Source organism: Delphinapterus leucas, chromosome 1 (genome assembly GCF_059928025.1).
Source record: "Delphinapterus leucas isolate spDelLeu-1000000601 "Yukka" chromosome 1, BTC_Dleu_Yukka2, whole genome shotgun sequence".
NCBI classification, from domain to species: Eukaryota; Metazoa; Chordata; class Mammalia; order Artiodactyla; family Monodontidae; genus Delphinapterus; species Delphinapterus leucas.
This window is the reverse complement of record NC_143129.1, coordinates 146,621,462-146,645,328: the sequence shown is the minus strand read 5'-3', so window position 1 is coordinate 146,645,328 and position 23,867 is coordinate 146,621,462. Positions and strand designations below refer to the sequence as shown.

At 45.7% G+C, this 23,867-nt stretch overlaps 1 protein-coding gene across 1 annotated transcript; it reads left to right on the top strand.

Annotated features, from left to right (window-relative positions):
- On the top strand, window positions 1-23,118 carry SHISAL2A (shisa like 2A). Its single transcript, XM_089911719.1, is given in 6 exon segments — window positions 1-14; window positions 1,148-1,236; window positions 4,968-5,091; window positions 12,543-12,682; window positions 22,845-22,967; window positions 22,970-23,118. Coding segments are annotated over 6 exon segments (639 nt in total).
- The last annotated feature ends 749 nt before the right edge of the window (window positions 23,119-23,867 follow it).

The window sequence follows — 23,867 nt, the reverse complement described above, 5'->3', positions numbered from 1 at the left end:
ATGGATGGTGACAGGTGATGGAAATGTGCTGTATCCTGACTGTGGTTGTAGTTACATGAGTATAAAGTCACCAAGCTGTACACTTAAAATGGGTATATTTTACTGTTTGTAAAATATACCTCAGTAAAATTGATTTTAAAAATAAAAAATCACAAGAGAAACAGCATTATATAGTAATAAAAGAAATTGGAAGGGGCTTCCCTGGTGGTGCAGTGGTTGAGAGTCCGCCTGCCGACGCAGGGGACGCGGGTTCGTGCCCCAGTCCGAGAAGATCCCACATGCCGCAGAGCAGCTAGGCCCGTGAGCCATGGCCGCTGAGCCTGTGCGTCCGGAGTCTGTGCTCCGCAACGGGAAAGGCCACGAGGTCACAACAGTGAGAGGCCCACGTACCGCAAAAAAAAAAAAAAAAAAAAGAAATTGGAAGGAATCTGAACTTTGAAGAAAATGGATAATAAATTATCATATATTCACTAAGTGGAAAACTATATAGCAGTAAAAATGAATGAGCCAGATTGAGCATACACATCAATATAGACAAAACTCAAAAACGTAAGACTGAGTGAAAAAAATCAGGCTCCAGAAGAATACATGCAATGTGATGCTATTTATTTAAGATGTAATCACATGTAAAGCAATTTCATACATTGTTCAAAGATCCATACATATGTGATAAATGCATGAATAAGAGCATGGGGGTGATAAACACCGAATTCAGGAGAATACTTATGTGGGGAAGGAGGAGTATGGAGGGCAGGAGTGGGGCTTCAAACAGGATTGATCAAATTTTTCATTTCTTAAATTTGAGTAGTACATGGGTGGTTCTTGTATTATTCTTTATGTTGTTTGTGTGTTTTAAAGACTTCATAGGAAGACAAACAAACAGCAAACTAACGAAAACCTAAACCCCAAGAGTGACCACTCAGAGTTGGGAGAGAGCCTAGCTGGTATCAGGAGATCTGAGCCTCAGTCCGGTTTGTCCATGGATTTCATGTTCCAACGTGGCAAAGTCACTTCTCTCAGGATGAGAAGCAAGAGCCTCATTCTGGAAAAGAAGAGAAAGAATCAGTCTTGGGCAGCAGGGGAGTGGTCGTGCGAGGAACTGGCCTTGCGCTTAATGCACGTCAGCGTCCTTTCTTTGCTTCTCCAGCTGCGGAGACCTGCAAGCTGGCACCGGAGCCGGGTCGTGGATGGGGAGAGCCATCGGGGAGGGGCGTCGGGCGGTTACAGCTGGAGGCAGTAGGGCAAGGGGAGAGGGGGGTGCTCCACTGCGTCCAGAGTCCAAGGACTCCGGGCAGACCCCCCAGTGAGCGAACCGAGTCCTCACCGCGGGTTGTGCCCGGGTTCTCAGCCTCCGTGGTCTTCAGTCACCGAGCTGAGGGACCCACGACAGCGAGGGGCATTTCTTTCTGGACCCCTGAGGACCGGGCTCCGGAGCAAAGCTGCCAGGTCTAGAGCGCATTGTTTTGAGAACCACGCAGAAGGAGCTTCCAGTTACTGTGACTCACTGGGTGCCAGGCTTCACGCTCTTCCATCTTCACTACTGCCCTAATGCACAGAGGGAAAGTGACCTGCCTAAGGTCACACCGCAGGTGATTGTAGCTTATTACTTGTATATCCTTAAGCAAGTTACTTAACCTCTCTGGGTCCAGTTTTCCTATGGGTAGAGTGGGTGCAAAATTATGTGTGTACCTGGAAGACTCCATACCAAAGTATTAAGAGATATTTGTACCTGGTGAGGTAATGGGTGATATTTTTTCTCTGGGTTTACCTATATTTTCTAATTTGTTGTTTTATAATAAATACGCACATATTTAATTATTTTTATTTTTATTAAGAGAGTAACACTGCACAGAGTTGTGAGGACTGAAGGAGACTATGAAAAGCACAGAGCTCTAGTTCACAGTGTGCTCTCCATAAATGTGAGTTCTCCCTGCTTACTCTTCCCTCCTACACTTTCCTTCCCCTCTGGTTGGAGACTCTGGCCCCCAGACCTCAGGTTGGGAGGAAGGAGGGGTCTGTTTACTAGCTGTGTGGCTTTGGATAAATCACTTGACCTCTCTGAGTCTCAGTTACCTTCCCTGCAGAATGGGAAGAAAAACACCTACCTCAAAGAAAGTTTTCAAGGACTACATGACATGCAAGATGGGAAACTGCCTGGCACATAGTAGGTCTGCAGTAAGTGTCTGTAGGAAGAAACATGACCCATATGATGAAGGAACAAGCATTAGAGTAGGTTCTAGACCAGAAGAGGTAGAAGATTTTCGCATAGATTCCAAAGAGCCCAAGGGGTCCATTGATAGAGTTCAGCATGGGAGAGGTCCATGAAGTTGTATTGAAAAAGATTACATCCTTGTTTTCACTACCCCTAAGTCAAATTTAGCATTTCCTTCTATCATGCATGTAAGCAACAAATCACAGTAGTATTAGCAGAACCTGTGACTTTGTCACCAATAGAAATCAGTTATTTTTGTATTGCATTACAGTAGCAATATCTTGAAATACTGTTTACACTCATTCACCATCTCAAAGTTACAATAGTTAATAGACGAATCTCTCTATCTCATTATTTAATATGTTAAAAAAGAACTAATTCACAAAATAACTATTTTGATAATGATTCTACATAATTGGTATCCTTTGTAATCCTAAGTAATTTACTTTTTGTAGTTAAAAATATTCTTCTGAATAGGGGACCATAGTTTTCATCAGACTGCCAGAGAGGACCCTTGGCTAGACAGACATGGATACTAGTCCTGCCTGGGCCACTGGATGCTTTGTGACATTGGCCTTGTTATTTCCCTCAGGGGCCCCATCATCCCTGCTTGGCTCACTCCACAGGGTTGCTGGAGGAACAAATTAATTCTTGGCTGGAAAAGGGCTTTGGAAACTGTCGACAGCTTCCCAATTTTGCCAAAAGCCAAAGCAGAGTGCTTTGCACCTCACAGCTGAATCCCATGTCTCCAGGAGACCCCAATCCTTTCCACAGGACTCCACCCTTTCTCTTTGCTCTCCATCTAATAAAGAGGCCAAAGTGCACCTCCGTCAAAGTAGTCATAGAGTTCCCAGTTTCCAGAGATTCACAGCCTAGGGGAGGAATTTTCTGGAGGATAATAACAATTCCTTCCCGTTTTCATATTTGACCTTACAGTGACCCTTGAAGACACTACCCCCTCAAAACTCTTCCCTTCTCCTTCAGAGGGTGATCCCTCTGTGGCCATGGTTCCTGAATTTCCCCCTTCACTGCCGTGTCCTGTCATCACCTGTCCGACTCCCCCACTATACAGTGTTTCTCAAGGGCAGACCCAGATCTGACCTCTCTCAGGGGCCCCAGAGCCCAGGTCAAGGGCATGGCACACATCAGTATCTGAGGAGCTGACCTGGATGAAGAAAAGGAACCTGAAGCACAGAGAGAAAAAGCAGAGAAGGGGTAGAGCTAGGGCTTGAGCCCAGATCCCCTGATGCCCATGATTTATCCCATACACACTGAAAGCAAGGGATGGAGGAATTAGGGACTCCCAAGGCATCACATTAGCTATTTCCTACTCTACCCACTGCAGTGAGAAATGAGGAGAGCTAAATATTTTGTAATCTTGAGTGAGTCCCTGCCCATCTGTACAATGGGAGGTGTCAGATTCAGTGGCTTTCAAACCTTTTTGACCTGACTCAAAATAAGAAATGCATTTTACATTGTGATCTGGACCACAGTACACAGAGACACATGTAAATGAAACAAGCGTTTTGTGGAAGAATACTTAACTTTGCTATTTGCAGTGTGCATTTTCTATTCCATTAATTTTTTTTTTAATGCCAGCTGTAACTCAGTAACTGGTTACATGACCCATAGGTCCTTTTCAACCCCAACACTCTGTGATTGGCTGAATGGGAAATATTGACAACTAAAGTTCAGCAGTCCCTAGTCCTTGTTCGGTGTAATTGGGCCATACTGTGCACCTGTCAGAGCCTGGGTTTCCCCAGTGTACCCTGAGAGGACAGACAGGCAGGCTCCAAAGGCTTCATACAGTTCCTTCAGACTGTGGTTCTCTGATCCTAGTGAGAACACCGACCTTGTGATCTGGAAATGATGTTTGAGAACGGAGAGGTGTGTTGGCTTTGCTTCCTGCTGGGTGGAGTTACCATCTGGACATCCACTAACCCCCTTGTCCTAGGCCAGTGTGGCAGAGGGTATGAACAGGGGAGCGTGAACACGTCAGTGCATGAGTTAGCTGCTCAGGGAAAGGAAGTGGCAGGCAAGGAAGCCAGATGATGACAACATATAAAAGTCACTGGAAATGAGGCTCTGCAAGAGCCCCAGAAAGAGCAAGGGCTTGGGAACAAGACAGACCCACGTTAAAATCCCGCCCTGGAAAATGACTTTAATTTGACCCTAAGCTCTCATTTATAAAATGAGTATGAAAATCCCTGGTCCCCTGGGTTGTTGTGAAGATTAAGTGAGGTCGTGCATTGATCATCCCTATACTGACCCTACTGTGTGGTCCATGGCAGGTCCCTTGTCTGTGTCCTGCACTAGCCTGGGGCTGCCCCGCACAGCGCCTAGCACAAGGGCGGGTGCTCAGCGCAGATGTGGAATTCAAGCCGGTGGCCTCGATTCCCGCTCTGCCACCCCGGACATGCGCTGTCTCTCTGAGCACCTAGCGCCCTAGTGTATAAACTGGGAACGTAGTGGGGCCGGTGGGGGACGCTGGCAGAGACGCAGGCGGCTCCCTTCTCCCGGCTCCCGCCCGCCTTCCCGCCGCTCTCCACGCCCTCCTCCTCCCTCTCTCTCCCTCCTCCATCTCCCCTCCTGACGAGCCCTGTCGGCGTACCTGGTCGCCTCCCTCCGTCCTCGGGGACTCTAGGTCTCTAACCGCTGCGTTTCCGCGCCCCTCGCTGTGTCTTCCTCGTCTCTGCGTCAATCTCTGTCTCTCTGCTTATCTCTGCCTCTCTCCTTGTATCTTTCTCGTGCTTAGTTCTGTCTCCGTCCGTTCGTCTCTCAGCGGCCGTCTTCTGCTGCGGCTTCCGCGACCACAAGCACTGCAGCGACGACCCGCACAGCTTCTTCCCCTACGAGCACAGCTACATGTGGTGGCTCAGGTACCGGCCCTGGCCCTAACCCCACCTAGAACCCCACTCCAGTCTTAGCCCCCGTGCTCCATCCTCGGCCCAGCCGCCTGCTAAAGTCTCAATCCTCATCCAGGTGCCCACCACAACGTCAGCAACGACACCCACCCAGTCGTTACACTCTCAGGCTCTCGCCCTGTCACCAACCCAGCTCCCCCTGCGGCCGCTTCTCCGCTCCATTCCCCCATTTTGACCCAACCATTATTCAGATCCATCCTTGAACCTCACACCAACTCCACCCTGAAAAACCTTCACTTCATCTCCACTCCAAACATCGTCATCCACCACCCTCAACCCAACCTCAAACTACATAACAAGCCCCAGCCTAACAGCAAACTCCCATCTTGCAGCCTTCACAGGATACCCAGACTCCTCCCTTATCCAAGTACCCACCAGGGTCCCCTCCCTAATGCCATCATCAGCCTTATCCCTGACCTAACCCACTCCCCAGTACTTACTCTATCAGCAGCCCTAACCTCCGCCTCAGTCCTCCCTGCAAGCCCACCTCAGCTCTCTTCCTCACCCCAACGCCAAACATTATCTAGACCTACATTCAAACCTCACTCTCAAGCCTTAATACCTCACCTGATGCTACACCCCAACTCAACCCGAGCCTCAGCCCAACCTCAATTCTTTTGTTCCTCCTCATATTTAGTCATTCTTTCAGCCACCCCTTCCTGAGGCCTTAGCAATGCCAGACCCTGTGGTGAGTTCTGAGCTAAGGCAGAAGACCAAAGACTCAGAGTTGCCTCCAACTTCATAATGAGACAAGGACATGATGCCACAGCAGAAGCCAGATCGGTGTAATTTGGGTGAATCCCCACCACAGGACCTCAGTTTCCCCACTAGTTCAGAGAAGCAGGTGGTTAGGCCAGTGCTGACATTCCTGGAACCCAAGTGTGGGACTGAGAGGGTAACAGGTCTCAATCTCTGTGGGTCTCCAAAGGCCTCACCCAGAGAATAAGAACTGACCCTGAGCCTGCTCTGGGAAACGGGCATCAGCGAAAATGGAGTGGGCTGCCTCAGTAGACAGTGATCTTCCTGTCTCTGGAAGTATGTGACCAGAGGCTGTATGCCTGCTGGGTGGGAAAGGACAGTCTGCCTCTGAAACCTCTCTGAGCCTCTCTCTTTTCATCTATCAGATGGGGAGGATGATTTCTGACTAGGGCAAGGACCAAATGAGATCAAGAGGTAAAATCAACTTGGCATATGCCACTAACAATTACAGATATTATTGGTTTTCTAGACTGCTCAATCTGTAATTCCAAAGGATTTTCAGATGGCCAGGTTTTCAGATCCTGCACATTTGGCTGCTGTCACCTGGGGAATTATATTCATATATTCTCTGTTCATCCATATTTTCATTCATTCATTATAGCCTTTGCTTTGTGCCAGGTGCTAGGCTAGGCATTAGAGACACAGAAATCAATGATTCCCTCTCTGAGGAGTTCACAGTCCATTTAAAGAGATATGACGTGCATCTAAAATATAACAATGGAGTATTTGTTGAAGACCCACTGTGTACTTAGTACTGAGCTGAGTATTGAAATATGACAGCGCTGACCTCCCTTTGAGGTATGGAAGCAGTGTGGAGCGTTGGGGCTGGTTAGAACCTGGTCCAAACTTTGGCTCTGTCCCTTATTAGCTATGTGAATTTGGGCAAATTATCTCCGAGTCTCTTTTGTCATCTTTAAAATGGCAATAGTAATACCTGTCTCATGGAATTATTGTGAGGATTAAGTGCAATAATGCATGTGAAAGTGACTAGTGCCTATAGTAGGTGCTCAATAAAAGGGAGTTCCCTTTCCCTGGTTCATAGGTGGGGAAAGTGAAGCTCAGAATATGAAAGTGAATTGTCCAAGATCTTCCAACAATGTCATGGTACACTGAGATTTAAAGAACATTACCTAACACCATCCAAGGGCTAGATGCATTCACACATTCACAACCCTGGTACATCTTCTCTCCATCTTACAGATGAGAAAACTTGAAAGAGGTTAAGTTACTATCTTAGAGTACCCCAGTGAGAGGAAGTGGCAGAACTGGGATGAAAACTCAGGCCTGTCTGGTCCCAAGCCCAGGCTTGAGCTGCTGCACAAATGTCTAAATCTAGCCTGGCTCTCATAACCTGCTCTACTCAGATCACTTGAAAAGATACTCACTGACCTTCTGCTGTCTTCTGGACACTGTTGTAGCACTTGGAGACACAGAGATGAGTAAACTCCTCAGCACCCAGCCAGGATCCCATCCCACTACTACCACCCCCTTCCCTATATACCCCTTGGGGTCCCTCTCCTTGCCTTGGACCCTCTTGAGACATAGAGTGCTTTAGTGGCTCAGACAGTGAGCTAGAGGGTTGGATGGGGTGATCTCTGAGGTCACATTGCATGTTGTGTGCTTCCATTCTATGACCCCAAGGGCAGCTGAAAGGTTCTAGCCTGCAGGGCTGACTCTTCCTAGGCATGGCTATAATATGGTTCATAAACATCACAGACAATTGCAAAGTGGAGGAGGGAAACTGGGGTCCTCAGGACATTAGATGATCAGTATACTCCAAACCCTGAAACAACCCTTCCGGCATGGGATGTCAGAGCCCCACCATTGCAGGGTGGAGAACTTGTTTTGTTCTGGATTCCATTTGGCCCTTTTCATGAAAGCTGGCCCTTAAAAACATGAAAATCAGCAGGTAAACACTGTTTCCTCGGGTAGTGCTCAAGAAGAATTGCTGTCTTTAAAAGCATGTCTCAGGACTTCCCTAGTGGCACAGTGGTTAAGAATCCACCTGCCAATGCAGGGGACATGGGTTCGAGCCCTGGTCCAGGAAGATCCCACATGCCGCGGAGCAGCTAAGCATGTGCACCACAACTACTGAGCCTGTGCTCTAGAGTCCGTGAGCCACAACTACTGAAGCCCGCGCGCCTAGAGCCCGTGCTCCGCAATGAGAGAAGCCACTGCAATGAGAAGCCCACGCACCACATCGAAGAGTAGCCCTCGCTCACCGCAACCAGAGAAAGCCCACGTGCAACAATGAAGACCCAATGCAGCCAAAAATAAATAAATTAAATAAATAAATTTATTTTTAAAAAAAGCATGTCTCAGGAAATGAAGACTCCCTGTGGAAAAGCAGCTGGTGCTATCACATGTCTGGCTGACTTTCCAAACATCCTTTATCAGTAGTTCTGTTTTACATTTTTTTTTTTTTTTTTGCGGTACGTGGGCCTATCACTGTTGTGGCCTCTCCCGTTGTGGAGCGCAGGCTCAGCGGCCATGGCTCACGGGCCCAGCCGCTCCGCGGCATGTGGGATCTTCCCGGACCAGGGCACGAACCCGTGTCCCCTGCATCGGCAGGCGGAGTCTCAACCACTGCACCACCAGGGAAGCCCCAGTAGTTCTGTTTTTTATCAGGATGTGAGCCAAAGGTAGCAGCCTTGCTGGAGGGCAGAACTGGTGGTCAGGCACTGTATATACACTATCTCATTTAATCTTTATGGACACTTGGTGATATAGTAACTTTTATGAATGAAGAAAATGAAGCTCAAAAGGTGAAGGATTTTTCAGCTTATATGTGAGAGAACCAGGATTCACACTTAGAACTGTCTGACTCAAAAACCCTAACAAAGGGGCTTCCCTGGTGGCGCAGTGGTTGAGAGTCCGCCTGCTGATGCAGGGGACACAGGTTCGTGCCCCAGTCTGGGAAGATCGCACATGCCGCAGAGCCGCTGGGCCCGTGAGCCATGGCCGCTGGGCCTGCGCATCCGGAGCCTGTGCTCCGCAATGGGAGAGGCCACAACAGTGAGAGGCCTGCGTACCGCAAAAAAAAAAAAACCCTAACAAATGTTAGACCATCCCTCCAGCTCTTTCCTAGAAGTCATAGTGGATTACCTATCTTTCAGAGTCATAGATCTGTGAAATCCTAGAAGGCTAGCAGCTCTTCAATCCAATTTCCCACCACAGGCAGGAATCTAACTTCATTGAAAGGTGGATTCATCCAGGTCTTGTGCAAACCTGTCCGACAATAGGAAACTTACCACCTCTTGAGGCAGTACATTCACCATGGGAAAACTCTGATCATTTGAGTTCATCTTATACTGAGTACAGATTTTCCCCCTAGGACCCTCCCTTGTTGTTCCCAGCTCTGTCCTTGGGAGCTTGTTCCTCCGTTCTGAGACAGACCATCAGAGCAGTGCCCACTACCTGACTGACTGCTGATCTGGAATATATCCCTCCAGCTTTCTCACCCGCTCCTCAAAGGATCCTACTTTTACAGGGCTTTTTCCAGCTAGGCGCCCATGGATGCCCCTTGTAAAGGGTGTGGTCCCAACCTGAGCACGAGTCTTCCAGATAACAGCCTTATAAACAGTGAGTGTATCTCAAGAAAGGAGATAATACTTAGTTAAATAGTAAACTAAAAAGTAGTAAACTAGTCCTAAAGAACTAAAAAGTACTATATGCTCAATGTAGAAAATGTTGAAAGGACAGGAGAAACAAAAAAGGAAAGCAACCGTGAGAAATCCAGTATCTTAGCTTGGGCTCCCCAGAAGACTTGGAAACAAGGATTTGAGGGCAAGTAGTTTATATGACCAGCAATCCTAGAAAATACTGGTACAGGGTGGGGAAGTGAGATGGGAAAGGGAAGGAGCTAATGACGGTGTTACCAAGCAAGTCACCACCAAGGGCCACCAGAGCTTAAACTGCTGAACTTTGCCGGCCAGTGTAGAACTTACTCTCAGAGTCATCCCATCTGAGGGCCAGGAAGCTGGGTATTTACATACCAATTTCTTTCAGTCATTGACTGTGTGCTGGAGGGAGAAGAGGGGCATTAATTTTCCTGTACTTTTGACCTGTTCAACGTGCAGACAGAGACTGTTCTGGGCCCAAGAAAGCCCTCAGACAAAGAGATACATTAGCGGGCTTTTGAAACCCTGGCCGGAATATTCCACAACTGTAAGACCCAATGGGACACAGACAGGACATCCACAGCCTGTGCTACTCCCAGAGACAGCCCGTTAGCATTTTAGTGTATTTACATCCAACCGTACCTATGTTATGTTATGCATGTATATGTTATGTTTATTTATTTAAGTTAGGACTACACTATATAATTAGTAGTGGGTCCTGCTTTTTTCACTTAACATTATCTCATCAGAAATTATCCTTACGAAATTGAGCTATTTGTAATGAGGTGGATACACCTAGAGTCTGTCATACAGAGTGAAGTAAGTCAGAAAGAGAAACACAAATACTGTATGTTAACACATATATATGGAATTTAAGGAAAAAAATGTCATGAAGAACCTAGGGGTAAGACGGGAATAAAGACACAGACCTGCTGGAGAATGGACTTGAGGATATGGGGAGGGGGAAGGGTGAGCTGTGACAAAGCGAGAGAGTGGCATGGACATATATACACTACCAAACGTAAGGTAGATAGCTAGTGGGAAGCAGCCGCATAGCACAGGGAGATCAGCTTGGTGCTTTGTGACCACCTGGAGGGGTGGGATAGGGAGGGTGGGAGGGAGGGAGACGCAAGAGGAAAGAGATATGGGAACATATGTATATGTATAACTGATTCACTTTGTTATAAAGCAGAAATTAACACACCGTTGTAAAGCAATTATACCCCAATAAAGCTGTTAAAAAAAAAAAGAATTTATCCTTGATCTTAAATATTATTTGAAAACATGTTTTTAATGGCTCTATACTATTCCACTGCAGGGATATCCAATAATTTATTTAGCCTTGGGCAAACACACTCTCCAAAGCTCTAAGGTGTTTCTGTTTAGTGGAAGTTAGCCATCAGCTAGCTGGGAGTGAAATCCAACAGAAATGGCAAGGGCAGGAATCTGAGGCTGGGGTCAGGGCTGGGGGTGGTGCAGAAAAGCTGCAGGAATCACAGGCAGAAAGGGCACACAAACAATCCTGGTGCTACCTATCCCCTACTATTGGGAGAACATCCCACAGTGTTTGACACAAAGTAGGTACTCAATAATAGTTACTAAGTGCCTACTATGTGCTGGAGCTTGTACAAGGAGAGAAAAAAGCCAGTTAAACATGGTCTCAGTCTCCCTACAAAGAACACATGAGGAATATGTTGAACTTCTATGCACCAAGAATATTACATATATCATTCATCCTCACTACCGCCTGTGAGGTGCTGTGTTTTGATCATTCTCACTTTTCCGACAAAGAAGCTGAGGCTCAAAAGGCTAAGTAATTTCATCAAGATCTCACATCGAGTTAGGTACAGACCTGGGTCCTAAACTAGGTGGGTCTGTAAGAGTTCCAAAGCTCTTTGTTCTTTCCCTACCACATTGGGCTGCCTGACCAAGTAGGAAGTGCTAAAGGCCCAGAGTAGGTGTCCTGGCTGGGTGGGCCTGGCCTGGAAGAAGAAGAGAAAAAGAGGACCCAGGAAAGCGTTGAGGAGGAGACATTTGAGATGGGCCTTCAAGGACAGGTGAAATTCTGATGTGGGGAGATGATGGGAGAGATCATGTGAAACAGGAAAGACAGTGGACCCCAAAATGAGCCAGAAGGTAGTTGTCTGGAGACCAGGTGACCAAGGCCTGACTTGGGGCAGGGGCAGTGAGGTTGTGGGGTGAGGGACCAGCAGCAGGGAGGTGTTCTAGACATGGAGTCCACACTGGTGTGATGACCCACTAGAGACTGGGTCAGAAATTACCTTGAAGCTGGAAGGGCAGCGGGTATTGAACTAAGGCCTGCTATGTGTCTTGATTTTTGATAAATTTATTTATTTTTGCCTGCATTGGGTCTTTGTTGCTGCATGCAGGCTTTCTCTAGTTGCAGCGAGCAGGGGCTACTCTTCGTTGCAGTACGCAGGCTTCTCATTGTGGTGGCTTCTCTTGTTGCGGAGCATGGGCTCTAGGCACGCGGGCTTCAGTAGTTGTGGCACGTGGGCTCAGTAGTTGTGGCTCACGGGCTGTAGAGCACAGGCTCAGTAGTTGAAGCGCACGGGCTTAATTGCTCTGCGGCATATGGGATCTTCCTGGACCAGAGCTTGAACCAGTGTCCCCTGCATTGGCAGGCAGATTCTTAACCACTGCGCCACCAGGAAAGTCCCTTGATTTTTAAGAAACAGCAGTGTGGGGAGGGCTCTTTAAGATCATCTCTAGCTTCCTGGGGTGGGAGCAGGTTGAGGAAAGGAGAGGAGAAGAAAGGGAACACATACTGAGTCCCAACTACATGGTGACACTGAGCCATGTCAAGTTATGTATGTGGTGAGTACTTGCCACATAGTTGATGCTCTTTCCCATGCTTAGGCCCAGAAAACCTGTTTAAGGCAAGGAGAGACAGAACAAAAGTTAAAGTCGGCTGACTCCTATAACACCTACAATACTTCTCTTATAACATGCTGCTTCCCAAGTCCTTTCCTGACCCTCTGCTCCCTTATGGTTTTCTCTCCCCAGTATTGGTGCTCTTGTGGGCCTGTCCATAGCAGCAGTGGTCCTCCCGGCCTTCATTGTCACCGCCTGTGTGCTTTGTTACCTGTTCATCAGCTCAAAACCCCACACAAAGTTGGACCCAGGATTAAGCTCACAGACTACAAGTAAGAAGGAGGTCACATGATTTCCTTGTATTCAGCAGGTTAGCACCTTTGCAGAGGGGAGATATTTAGAAATTATGTTCGGAACATTTGCCTCAAAAGTGTTTCTGGAATATTCTGAAGCAGCAGCACATTTCTCAGGAGGTTCATGATATGAACATTTCCATCCCAAACTCTTCCATGTGCTCATTGTTAATCAAGATAATTTGATTATAGTCAGCATCCTATTTGTTACAGGAAGATGTTATTAAACATCCTACAATATATAGGACAGCACCCTACAATAAGGAATTATCTGACCCAGAATGTCAATAGTGCTGATGTTGAGAAACCCTAGAATAGACTCCAGAAACAGACTAATTAAAGAATATAATAACATGAATAAAATGTTTAATTTTAAAAATGAGGGAAATATTGGCAAATTTGCCTACATCAAATACAAATAGACATCAAATACAAATAATACAAAAGATACCATACATAAAGTTAAAAAACAAGTGGTGGACGGCAAAGATATAAATACACACACACGGTCAATCCTAATTATTTGCAGATTCCATACTTGTGAATTTGCTACTTGCTAGAATTAATTTGTAACCTCAAAAATCAATACTTTCAGTGTTTTTGAGGTCATGTGCAGATGTGGATGTACACAGAGCAACAAAAAATTTGAGTTGCCCTATCACACACATTCTCAGCTGCCGTTGAACAAGGAAGGCCATGCTCTGCCTTCTTGTTTCCGCTCTTATACAGTAAACAAGTGTCCTTTTCGTGGTATATTTAGTGCCACATTTTTATGATTTTTGTTGGAGGTTTCGCTGTTGAAAATGACCCCCAAATTAATGCTGAAGTTCTGTCTAGTATTCCTCAGTACAAGGCTCTCATGTGCCTTATGGAAAAAATACATGTGTTCAGTACACTTTGCTCAGACAGGAGGTATAGTGCTGTTGGCCATGAGTTAAATGTTAATGAATTAGCAATATATATTAAATAAGGTGTTTTTAAACAGAAACACACACAAAACAAAGTTATATATTGATTGACGACAAAAATGTGACCAGAGGCTCACAGGAACCTAACTTTGTATTTCCCCAAGGAGCAATAATTCAGTATTCGCTAATTCAGTGTTTGTGGTGACTTTTTAGAACATAACTACAGCGACTAATGAGAATCAACTGTATCTAAAATAGAGACAGGATTGATATCAAGAATATATAAGTATATCTTTGAACAAGTGAGAAAAACATAATCCACTAAAAAATACAAATGCCCAACACACATGAAAAGATGCCCAACCTTACTAATAATCAGGAGAATGCAATTTAAGGATGACATACCTTTTTTAAAAATGATTACATTGGCAAAACTCCAAAAATGGATCACATTAATAGTGAGAAGGTTACATGGGGGAATGGATACTCTCATATACCACTGATAAGAAGAAATTGGTAAAACCACTTTGTAGAGCAATTTGGCACTATCCATTTAAACTAAAAATGTACATACCCTATAACTCAGTAATTCCACTTTTCTAATTATCTGCCTTAGAGATATAGTTGCACTAGGAGAGGACTTGTAAAGATGGATTCCATGACAGCTTGTCACACTGGAAACAAACTAAATGTCCATCAGTAGAGGAATAATAAAATATGATACCGCAGTTAAAAGGAATGAATAGCTCTAAATAGACCATCTCATTTGCTTTTCACAATAACGAGGCAGAGTACAGAACTTATTACTATCCATTTTACAGATCAGGAAACCGAGGCCTCAGTCACCTAGTGAGTGAGTGACAGAGCCAACTCCACCTCCACCCTCCTTCCTCCCCTTATCCCTGTGCTGAGAAAGGGAAGTCCCTACTTTATGCCAGATACCATTTGAAACTTTACATGCACTATCTTGTCTAATTTTCCAAACTACCCCAGTGAGGTAGGTGTTATTATCACCCATGTTACAGATGCGAAAACCAGGTTCCAGGGAGGTCAGATAACTAGCCCAAGGGGTCACAGTTTGTAAATTGCAAATATGTGTGTTTTTCTGCCTCCAAAGTCCTACTCTTTCTACCTCACCAGGCCAGGTGTGTGGGGTGCTTCTGCCTGTGCCCTGCTCCCTTCATCTCTCCCCACCCTATCCCCTGTAGCCTTTCTAACTCAAGGGAACACAGTTCACCTGTCTGTCGATCCTGTGAATGAAAACCACCCTCCTGCTTTTCACTGCTCAGCCATCAGCTGGGTTATTCAATTATTCAGTCACCAGGGTTTGACACAGCTTGTGTTCTTGCTATTTGCTTCTTATTTTTCAGATGGAAATTGCATTTCCTGACTGTTCACTAAATAACAGTTTTGGGCTCTCTCTGCCTTTTGCCCAAACTCAGCTCTTAGCACCTCCCTTTTTTCTTCATTAAGTGCTGTCCTCTCCTTCCTCTGAACCCACAGCATCAACCCAGGAGCCTCTTGTCCCTCCTGCATCTGAGACGTTTACAGGCCACTACCTTACACTCATCAGAGCTTGCCCCCTTACACAGACTTTCATCTGTTTCCATCTCCTTCTCTGGTAGGACATGTAGAGAGATCCTTAGCCCCATTATACAGGAGAGGAAATCAAGGCTCAGCCAAGGGAAGTGAATGGCCAAGTCTACACAGCTGGTGAGCATGTACTGCTGGGATGTCAACCCCGATCTCCTGACTCTAAAGCCCACGCTCATTGCACATGGTACCTGGGGTCCTGATCTCTGAGTCTGGGGGCAAGGACGGGATGGGGAGTTCCTTGGCAAGAGCAGAGTGGAAATAGAACAGCGCTTCTGAAAATAGGCTCCTTCTGCTGCCCAGATGTTCTGTACTGTCCCATTACCCCCACCCTACCCCATCCCTCAAACTTGGGATGCAACAAAGACCGTAAACTTTTTTATTCTCGTACTTTGTGAGGAACTAGCTTGATCAGAAGGCTGACCGAGTTTCTACGTTTGTGCTAGGCACTATGCCAAGGACTTTAAACATATTATCCCATTTAACCCATTCAACTACTCTACCAGGTGGTTATTATCAATCCTGTTTTACAGATGAGGTGAGTGAGGTAAGTGTGGAATTGATATTCCAACCTAGGTACCTTTAATAAGAGACAAAAAGTGGGAGAAAAAAAAGAAAGACAAGAGTTCAGTTCTCATCCTCCTCTGAAAAGTGTTGGTGGGGATATCATTAATCAACCATTCTCACTAATTCATAGGGCTCCTAGAAATCAAGTCTGATGTTCTCACTGTATCAATGGGTTGCTGAGGCCCAGAAAGGGACATTCATGTGCCCAAGGTCACCCAGGCAACTGGCCAAGCCTTTGCCTCCTGGGCCAAAGATCTTTTCCTGTAGCAGGTGCTCTTACCTTCCAGGTTCCACTTCCTCGGAGCCCACTGCTTTTTGTTTTTGTTTTTTTTTTGCGGTATGCGGGCCTCTCACTGTTGTGGCCTCTCCCGTTGCGGAGCACAGGCTCCGGACGCGCAGGCTCAGCGGCCATGGCTCACGGGCCCAGCTGCTCCGCGGCATGTAGGATCTTCCCGGACCGGGGCACGAACCCGCGTCCCCTGCATCAGCAGGTGGACTCTCAACCACTGCGCCACCAGGGAAGCTCTGCTTTTTAATTAACCACACTTGGGGAGGTAGTACCTATGACCCAAACAAGCCTCAGTGATGGGTCAGTCTTGACTCATCTCCAAGCAGGGAGAGAATCTGAGAACTCCTTTCCTGGCTGGTCACACTACAGGCTAAGATCCCAGGTAATGGGGGGACTGGCCGAAAGGTCCCTGGAGAAAGGTAGGAAAGCATAACCCTGGGCTGGGTTGTCAGAGAACCTGGCTCTAATCCTGGCTTTGTCACTCTCATTGTGTGGCCTTAGGCAAGTCACTTCTCTCTGGGCCTCAGTTTACTCTGTAAAATGTGTACAATAATACCCACCAAGAAAGCTGTAAACCTAGAGGTGATGCTTACATAGGAGCTACTTAGTCTCTGATACATGGTAGACTTTTAACAATGAGTAACCCTCATTTTTATTATTAGGCACTTAGATTTTTACATGTTAGTCTCCTCAACCTGTCTGTTAATATCTCAAATATAGGAACCATGTCTTAAGCGCCTTTGTATCCCCAGCACCTAACAGAGTCCCTAACCTATACTAGGGTATGCTTGCTCTGTGGAAAGAGCCCAAGCTTTGGAATCGAGCAGAATGGAAAGTGTATCCTGGATCCAATAAATACCTGTGTCAGTGCTAACCTTCTCTGTCTGGGCCTCAGTTATTTATCTATAACATGGAATAATAACACCCACCTCAGAGACTTGTTAGGAGAATCAGATAAGATTGTTGTACCGGCGTGTTTTAGCCAAACATGGATCTTATTTTAACTTGAAAGTTGAACTTTTTATATTTGCCTTTAGGCATCCTCCTTTCCAAGTGCCTCTTGGCTAGCACCTTTATAAGACAGAACTCCCTCCCCCAGGCTTCAGGCACCACTGAGGGATTTTAATAGCTTTCATTATATATTAGCCAGAGGAAGAGGCATAAATATATATGCGTACTCAAGAGTTGGACCATTGCCTATTCCACTGGTTTCCCTGGAAGGAAATTGAAGGGTTGTGGAACTGAAGGCCCTGGGATACATATGTGAGGGAATCCGTGGGATCTGGGAAAGATAATCACATAAAAAAGACATGCTGGGTCCACAAGTTCAGTATGAACCTGCACTGTGATGTATCTGCCAAAAAAGGGTGAGTGGAAGCTCAGATTACATTAACAGAATTATAGAGTCTGGAAGCAAGAGAATGACGGTCCTTCTTTACTCGCAGTTGAATAGAATGCATCAGCTGTCACAGCTCAGAGGTAACATTTTAGCATCCACTCCACAGGTTCCCAACTTTGGGTTCCAAATATATCACCCAAGGGTCCCCAAATATAGCAATGAGGATTCTTGAGCAATTTCCAATATTTCAAAGGTTATACTGGGACCAAGTTTCTTTGTTTTGAGCTAGAATTATATTAGTCCAAGGAGGGTAATTAGCACGGGCTCTTTCCTGCTAATCAGAACTCTTTAATAGAAAATGGGAGGGGGGGAGCTAGTACCTAATAAAGGCAGTCTATTATACAGACAGGATCCTTTACAATTTGGAATTCCAGGGAAAAGAAAGAGAAAAACAAGACCAGCCCTACTTTCTACCCCATTTTATAGAATAGTAACTGAGATCCAGAGAGGAGAAGAAGTTAGCCCAAGGTAGCACAATGATTTAATATCAGAATGAGGATTTGAGCCAAGGTTTTATAGCTCCTAGAAGCCCAAAGATTCCCCCTGAGCCCTGACTGCCAGCTGCTCAGAGACCCACAATTTCAGAGGAACCTTGACCAATCAGAAGGTGATCAGAGGCAGGTGACCAGCTTGGTCTGAGAAACAGATTATGTGAGTATCGGCTGAAGAGCTGGGGACATTTGGCCTCAAGCAAAGGAGTCTCAGGGTTCACGGCCTAGGACCTCCAGTCTCTGCAAGGCTACCCTGGGGCGCGAGGAAGAGGCATTTTGAGAGAAGCCAGAGAACAGAGTTGGGAATCAGTGGGGGAAGCCTTAGGAAGGCAGATGTTGATTCAATAAAGCTGGGTCCTTCTTAGAATAAGACCTGAAATACTTTTGTAAAGCGCGCCCTCATCACCATAGTCGTATTTAGTTCATCAATTGTAACTCTTGGTTTAAAAAAAAAAAAGAGCACCCCCAAGCCTGGAAGGTAACCAGGAAAAGGCTTAATGTGGGACTCAGTGAAAGAGATTCTTGCATTGGATAGAAGATTGAACTAAATCCCTGTACCAAATGGAATGCCTTAAAATGCAAGCTTAAATAACAAAGGATCCCAAAGAATCTGCAAAACAGGCACAGAGAGATGCACAAAACAACCTCCTAGACCTAATGAGTGCATTCAGCATGGTCATAGTATGTAAGGTCAGACCCAAACATCAATTGTATTTATATATACCAGCAACAAACAACTGGAGACCAAAATTTTAAATATAATATCATGTATAGTCACTCTGAAAAAAATTAAATACTCTGGTATAAAACTAACAAAACATGTACAGGAGCTATACGATAAAAAATACGAAATGTTAATGAAGAAAAGCAAAGAAGACTTAAATAAATGGAGCTAGAACACATATTAAAGCCACAATGAGATACCACTTCTCATCTATCAGAACCCTAAAGTAAAAACACTGACAATCCAAAGTGAGGACATGGAACGACTGGATCTCTTGTATACTTCTAGTGGGAATTAGAATGGTATAGCCACTTCAGAAGACAGTTTGGTGTTTTCATAAAGTTAAACATACTTACTATATGTATTAGTTTCCTATGGCCACTGTAACAAATTACCACAAACTTGGTGGCTTAACATAATAGACATGTATTCTCTCACAGTTCTGGGGGCCAGAAATTCAAAATCAGTTTTGCTGGGCTGAAATCAAAGGCTCCATGGGCGAATCTGTTCCTTACCTCTTTCAGTTTCTGGTGACTGCCAGCATTCCTTTGCTTGTAGCTGTATCACTCCAATCTCTACCTCTGTCTTTACATCACTGTCTGTGAGTGTCTATCTCCCTCTGCCTTTCTCTCTCTTTTTAAAAAATATTTATTTATTTATTTATTTGGTTGCACTGGGTCTCAGATGCAGCTTGCAGCCTCCTTAGTTGTGGCTCGTGGGCTCTGTAGTTGTGGCATGCATGTGGGATCTAGTTCCCTGACCAGGGATCAAACCCTGACCCCCCTGCATTGGGAGTGTGGAGTCTTATCCACTGCACCACCAGGGAAATCCCTGCCTTTCTCTTATAAGGGCACTTGTGGTGGCATTTAGGGTCCATCCAGATAATTGAGGATAATCTCATCTCAAAAGCCTTAATTTCATCACATCTGCAAAAACCATATAAGGTAATGTTCACAGATTCCAGAGATTGGGACCTGATATTTTTGGGGGTCACCATTCAACCCACTATACCATACAAAACAGCAATCACACTCCTAAGTGGTCCTAGAGAAATGAAAATGTGTGTCTGCACAAAAACCTATATACAAATGTGCATAACGAATGAACTGTCAATACGCATAACAACTTGAGTAGATTGCAAGGGTATTAAACAGAGTGAAAAAAGCCAATCTCAAAAGTTGTACACTGCATAATTCCATCTATATAACACTTCTTAAATGACAAAATGATAGTGTGGAGAAGGGGTTAGTGGTTACCAGAGTTAGGTTTAGGAGGAAGGTATGACTATAAAGGGAGAGCATGAGAAGGTTTCTTTGTGGTGATGGAACAGTCCTTAATCCTGATTGTGGTAATGATTATATAAATCTACACATGTGATAAGCTTTCATAGTACTATACACCAAAAAAAAAGTCCATATAAAAATGGGTAAAATTGAATAGGATCTGTAGTTTAGTCAATTGTACTATGTCAATGGCAGTCTCCTAGTTTTGAAATTACTCCATGGTTATGTAAGATGTTATCATTGGGGAAAGCTAGGTGAAGGGTACAATGGAACTCTCTACTATTTTTGTAACTTTTTGTGAGCCTTAAATTATTAAAAATAGAAAGTTCAAAACAAAACAAAACAAAAAAGGAATTTTTTGGCTCTGTAGATGAGAAGTCCAAAAGTAGGATGAGCTTTAGGAATGGTTTCAATAGAAGTTCACAATGTCCTCATGCTTGTGGCTTTGTCCTCTGAGATTCTCTCAGCTCTGCCCTCTATCTTGTGTTGGCTTTCTCCTCAGACTGATTTTTCCCATGGTAGTAAGTTGGCTGCCAGCAGTCCCTGGGACTGTGTGCTTTTTGTTCCCATCTAGCCAGGAGGAGAAAGAGGGAGCTATCTCTTCCTTCAACCAGGAGGAAAAAAAAGGCCTGACCTCTACCCTGATTGGACTACCTCAGGTCCTGTGCCAACCCTAAACCAATCACTGAACCCAGGGAAATGCTATGCACTGACTTCTCATCCCTGTAGCAAAGGAACAGGACTACTTGATGGGCTGGGATCAATCAGGCCCCCCTGCTGGAGCTGAGATGGGGCCAATCCTACCCAAACATAATTGCTATTACTGGGTGGGAAGAGGTGGAATGGATGTTGTGTAGCCAAGTCCAATGTCCCATACAGCCTCCTTTTTTTTTTTTTTTTAATTTAATTAATTATTTATTTTTTGCTGTGTTGGGTCTTCATTGCTGTGCGAGGGCTTTTCTCTAGTTGCGGCGAGCGGGGGCTACTCTTCGTTGTAGTGCGTGGGCTTCTCATTGCAGTGGCTTCTCTTGTTGCAGAGCACAGGCTCTAGGTGCGTGGGCTTCAGTAGTTGCGGCACGCAGGCTCAGTAGTTGTGGCTCACGGGCTTAGTTTCTCCGCGGCATGTGGGATCTTCCCGGACCAGGGCTCGAACCCGTGTTCCCTGAATTGGCAGGCAGATTCTTAACCACTACGCCACCAGGGAAGCCCTACAGCCTCCTTCTTGAAATTCACTCTTCCCTTGGTTTCAGAGGCACCATTCATCCTCGGTCTCTTCCATCAATGGGTTTTAAAGCATAGGAGTTTTCTAGACAACGAAGGTATAAAATGTCATTCCAGGCAGAAGAAACAGTAAAAGCGGAGACCCAGAGATGTGAAGGAATGGACCCATTCAGGGAACAATGAAATTTTGGTATAATAAAGCATAGAGTTCTTGAGGGAAGAGTAGTAGTAAAAAAGCTAGAGAAGGGGTGATGGGGCTAGTACATGAAGAACCTTGAATGCACCTCAAGGATCACAGGTAATGGGAAGACATTGAATGCTTTTGAGAAAGAGCAGTACATGGACTCACTTCACCTTAGAAAGATCTCTCTGGACTTCCTTAGTGATGCAGTGGTTAAGAATCCGCCTGCCAATGCAGGGGACACGGGGTTCAAGCCCTGGTCTGGGAAGATCTCACATGCCGTGGAGCAGCTAAGCCCGTGCGCCACAACTACTGAAGCCCGCATGCCTAGAGTCCGTGTTCGGCAACAAGAGAAGCCACCGCAATGAGAAGCCCGTGCACTGCAAAAAAGACCCCAAACAGCCAAAAAAATAAAATAAATAAAAAGATCTCTCCAGCTATAGCCTGGAAGGTGGACTGGAGGGGACCCAGCCGAAGGCTGTCTTGCCTGGGCAGAAGAAAATGAAAGCCTGACCTAGTGTGGTGGCCTTGAGGATGGAGAGAATGGGTGGATACGGCAGATATGATTTGGTGGAATCAACAGGACCTGGTGAATTGCTTGACTTTGGAAAGGGGGAGGGGGAGGAGGTGTGAGAGTTGACTCACATTTCTGGCTTGAACACTTGATATACTTTTTATCCAAGAAGGCAGGAATGCTTAATTGTGTGAGATGCTCCCGATAAGCCAAGGGAGACAATAACTTATAAGTAACCATGGGATTCAGTGACAAAAAGTTTTAAGTTCTGTTGAGGGCAGAAACCAAGTAAGCTGCAGCAGAATAAGTCATGAATGGGAAGTGGGATATGATAAGGCCAAGTGAGCTTCCTATCAAGCCCAGGCATAAACGGAGGAGGGGATTAAGCAGCCAGTGAAGAGACTCATGAAATCTATTCTTAAAGCAGAGAATAATATATGTTTTTAAAATTTCCAGCACTTCCCTGCAGGCTAGCTGTGTAGTAAGCCTGTATCTTCACCTATAAAATGAGTGTTTGTTTTTGTTTTTTACATCTTTATTGGAGTATAATTGCTTTACAATGGTGTGTTAGTTTCTGCTTTATAACAAAGTGAATCAGTTATACATATACGTATGTTCCCATAACTCTTCCGTCTTGCGTCTCCCTCCCTCCCATCCTCCCTATCCCACGCCTCTAGGTGGTCACAAAGCACTGAGCTGATCTCCCTGTGCTATGTGGCTGCTCCCCACTAGCATATATACACTACCAAATGTAAAATAAAATGAGTTTTTAATAGTACCTACCACACAGGTTTATGGTGAAGGTGAAGTCTTCATATGTACTAACGATTGTTTATTGTCTGTCTCCCCCATTAAACGTTAAGGTCATGAGAAACATGATGCATTTAAGACTCCAAGCGCAATCCTGCCCACGGTAAGCACTCAGGGGAGTTCAGCGCGTATGATCCTGACGGAAAGAAGGGCTGCAGGAGGAAGCCCCATGCCCTCGGCTTGCTGTTTTCCAGACCCTGATGAACTACTGCCTGACCGCCAAGGTGGGAACATGGGCAATTCAGTGGAGGTGCCAGGAGTGAGTCCTCTCGGGCAGAGTCACCCTTCCTGAACCCATGGCCGGACTGCAATGGAGAGCAGGCTGTGGACCCCAAACGCGTCCTCCAGCACTGCTTCATGGCTACAGTGACGGCCGGTGACATTCCGGGCAGCCCTGAGGAGGCCCCTGTCCCCAATCTAGACCCAGCTCCATAAACATCCAATAAATATGTCTACACCATCCTCTTCTGGATTCTCTCTTCTTGGTAAAAAGGTGAGGCTAGGGATAATCAAAGGGACTTTGGAACCTAGCGGCATAAATGAGGGCTTTTCCAAGCAAAAACACTCAGGTCTTACGGTGGATCCACCCATAGTGCTCTGCCTGGCCCACTGTGGGCCGAAGGGAGTTTAGACATGGGTCCCCGGTAAAATGGTCGTAACAACTGCAGGCGATCAGGGAGAAGCCTGGGGCCTGTGGAGGCTCAGAGGAGCCCCTCGCCTAACCTGGGGAGTCAGAGAATTCGGACCTGGTCTTCCTGCCACAGAGCAGATGTACTTAGGAAGCCCAGGGAAGATGACCAGGACCCAGGGGCAGGTGACTCGTGCCCCTCCAGCAGCTCTGTGTCGCTCCTGGAGTGAGTCCCTTGCCAAGGAACAGAAGGAGAGGGAGTGTAGAGTACATACACAGGGCCCAGCCATGTTTAATATCATTCAGTTCCTCAGGTGAATGAAAGAGTGAATGATCGCGTGAGTGAGGGAACGAATGGTTAATAGGCTCCACAGTGTGGCCTGGATAAATTCCCTTAGTCTATCTGAGCCTCAGTTCCCTTGCAGGGTCATGGTGAGTGTTCAATGAGTTGATGGATATGAACTCTCTTCCTAAACATGAAAGTGCTACAAAAACTCCAAAAATTACAGGTGAGTGTTTTTCAAGATAACTTAGTAATTAAGAGCAGGGACTCTGG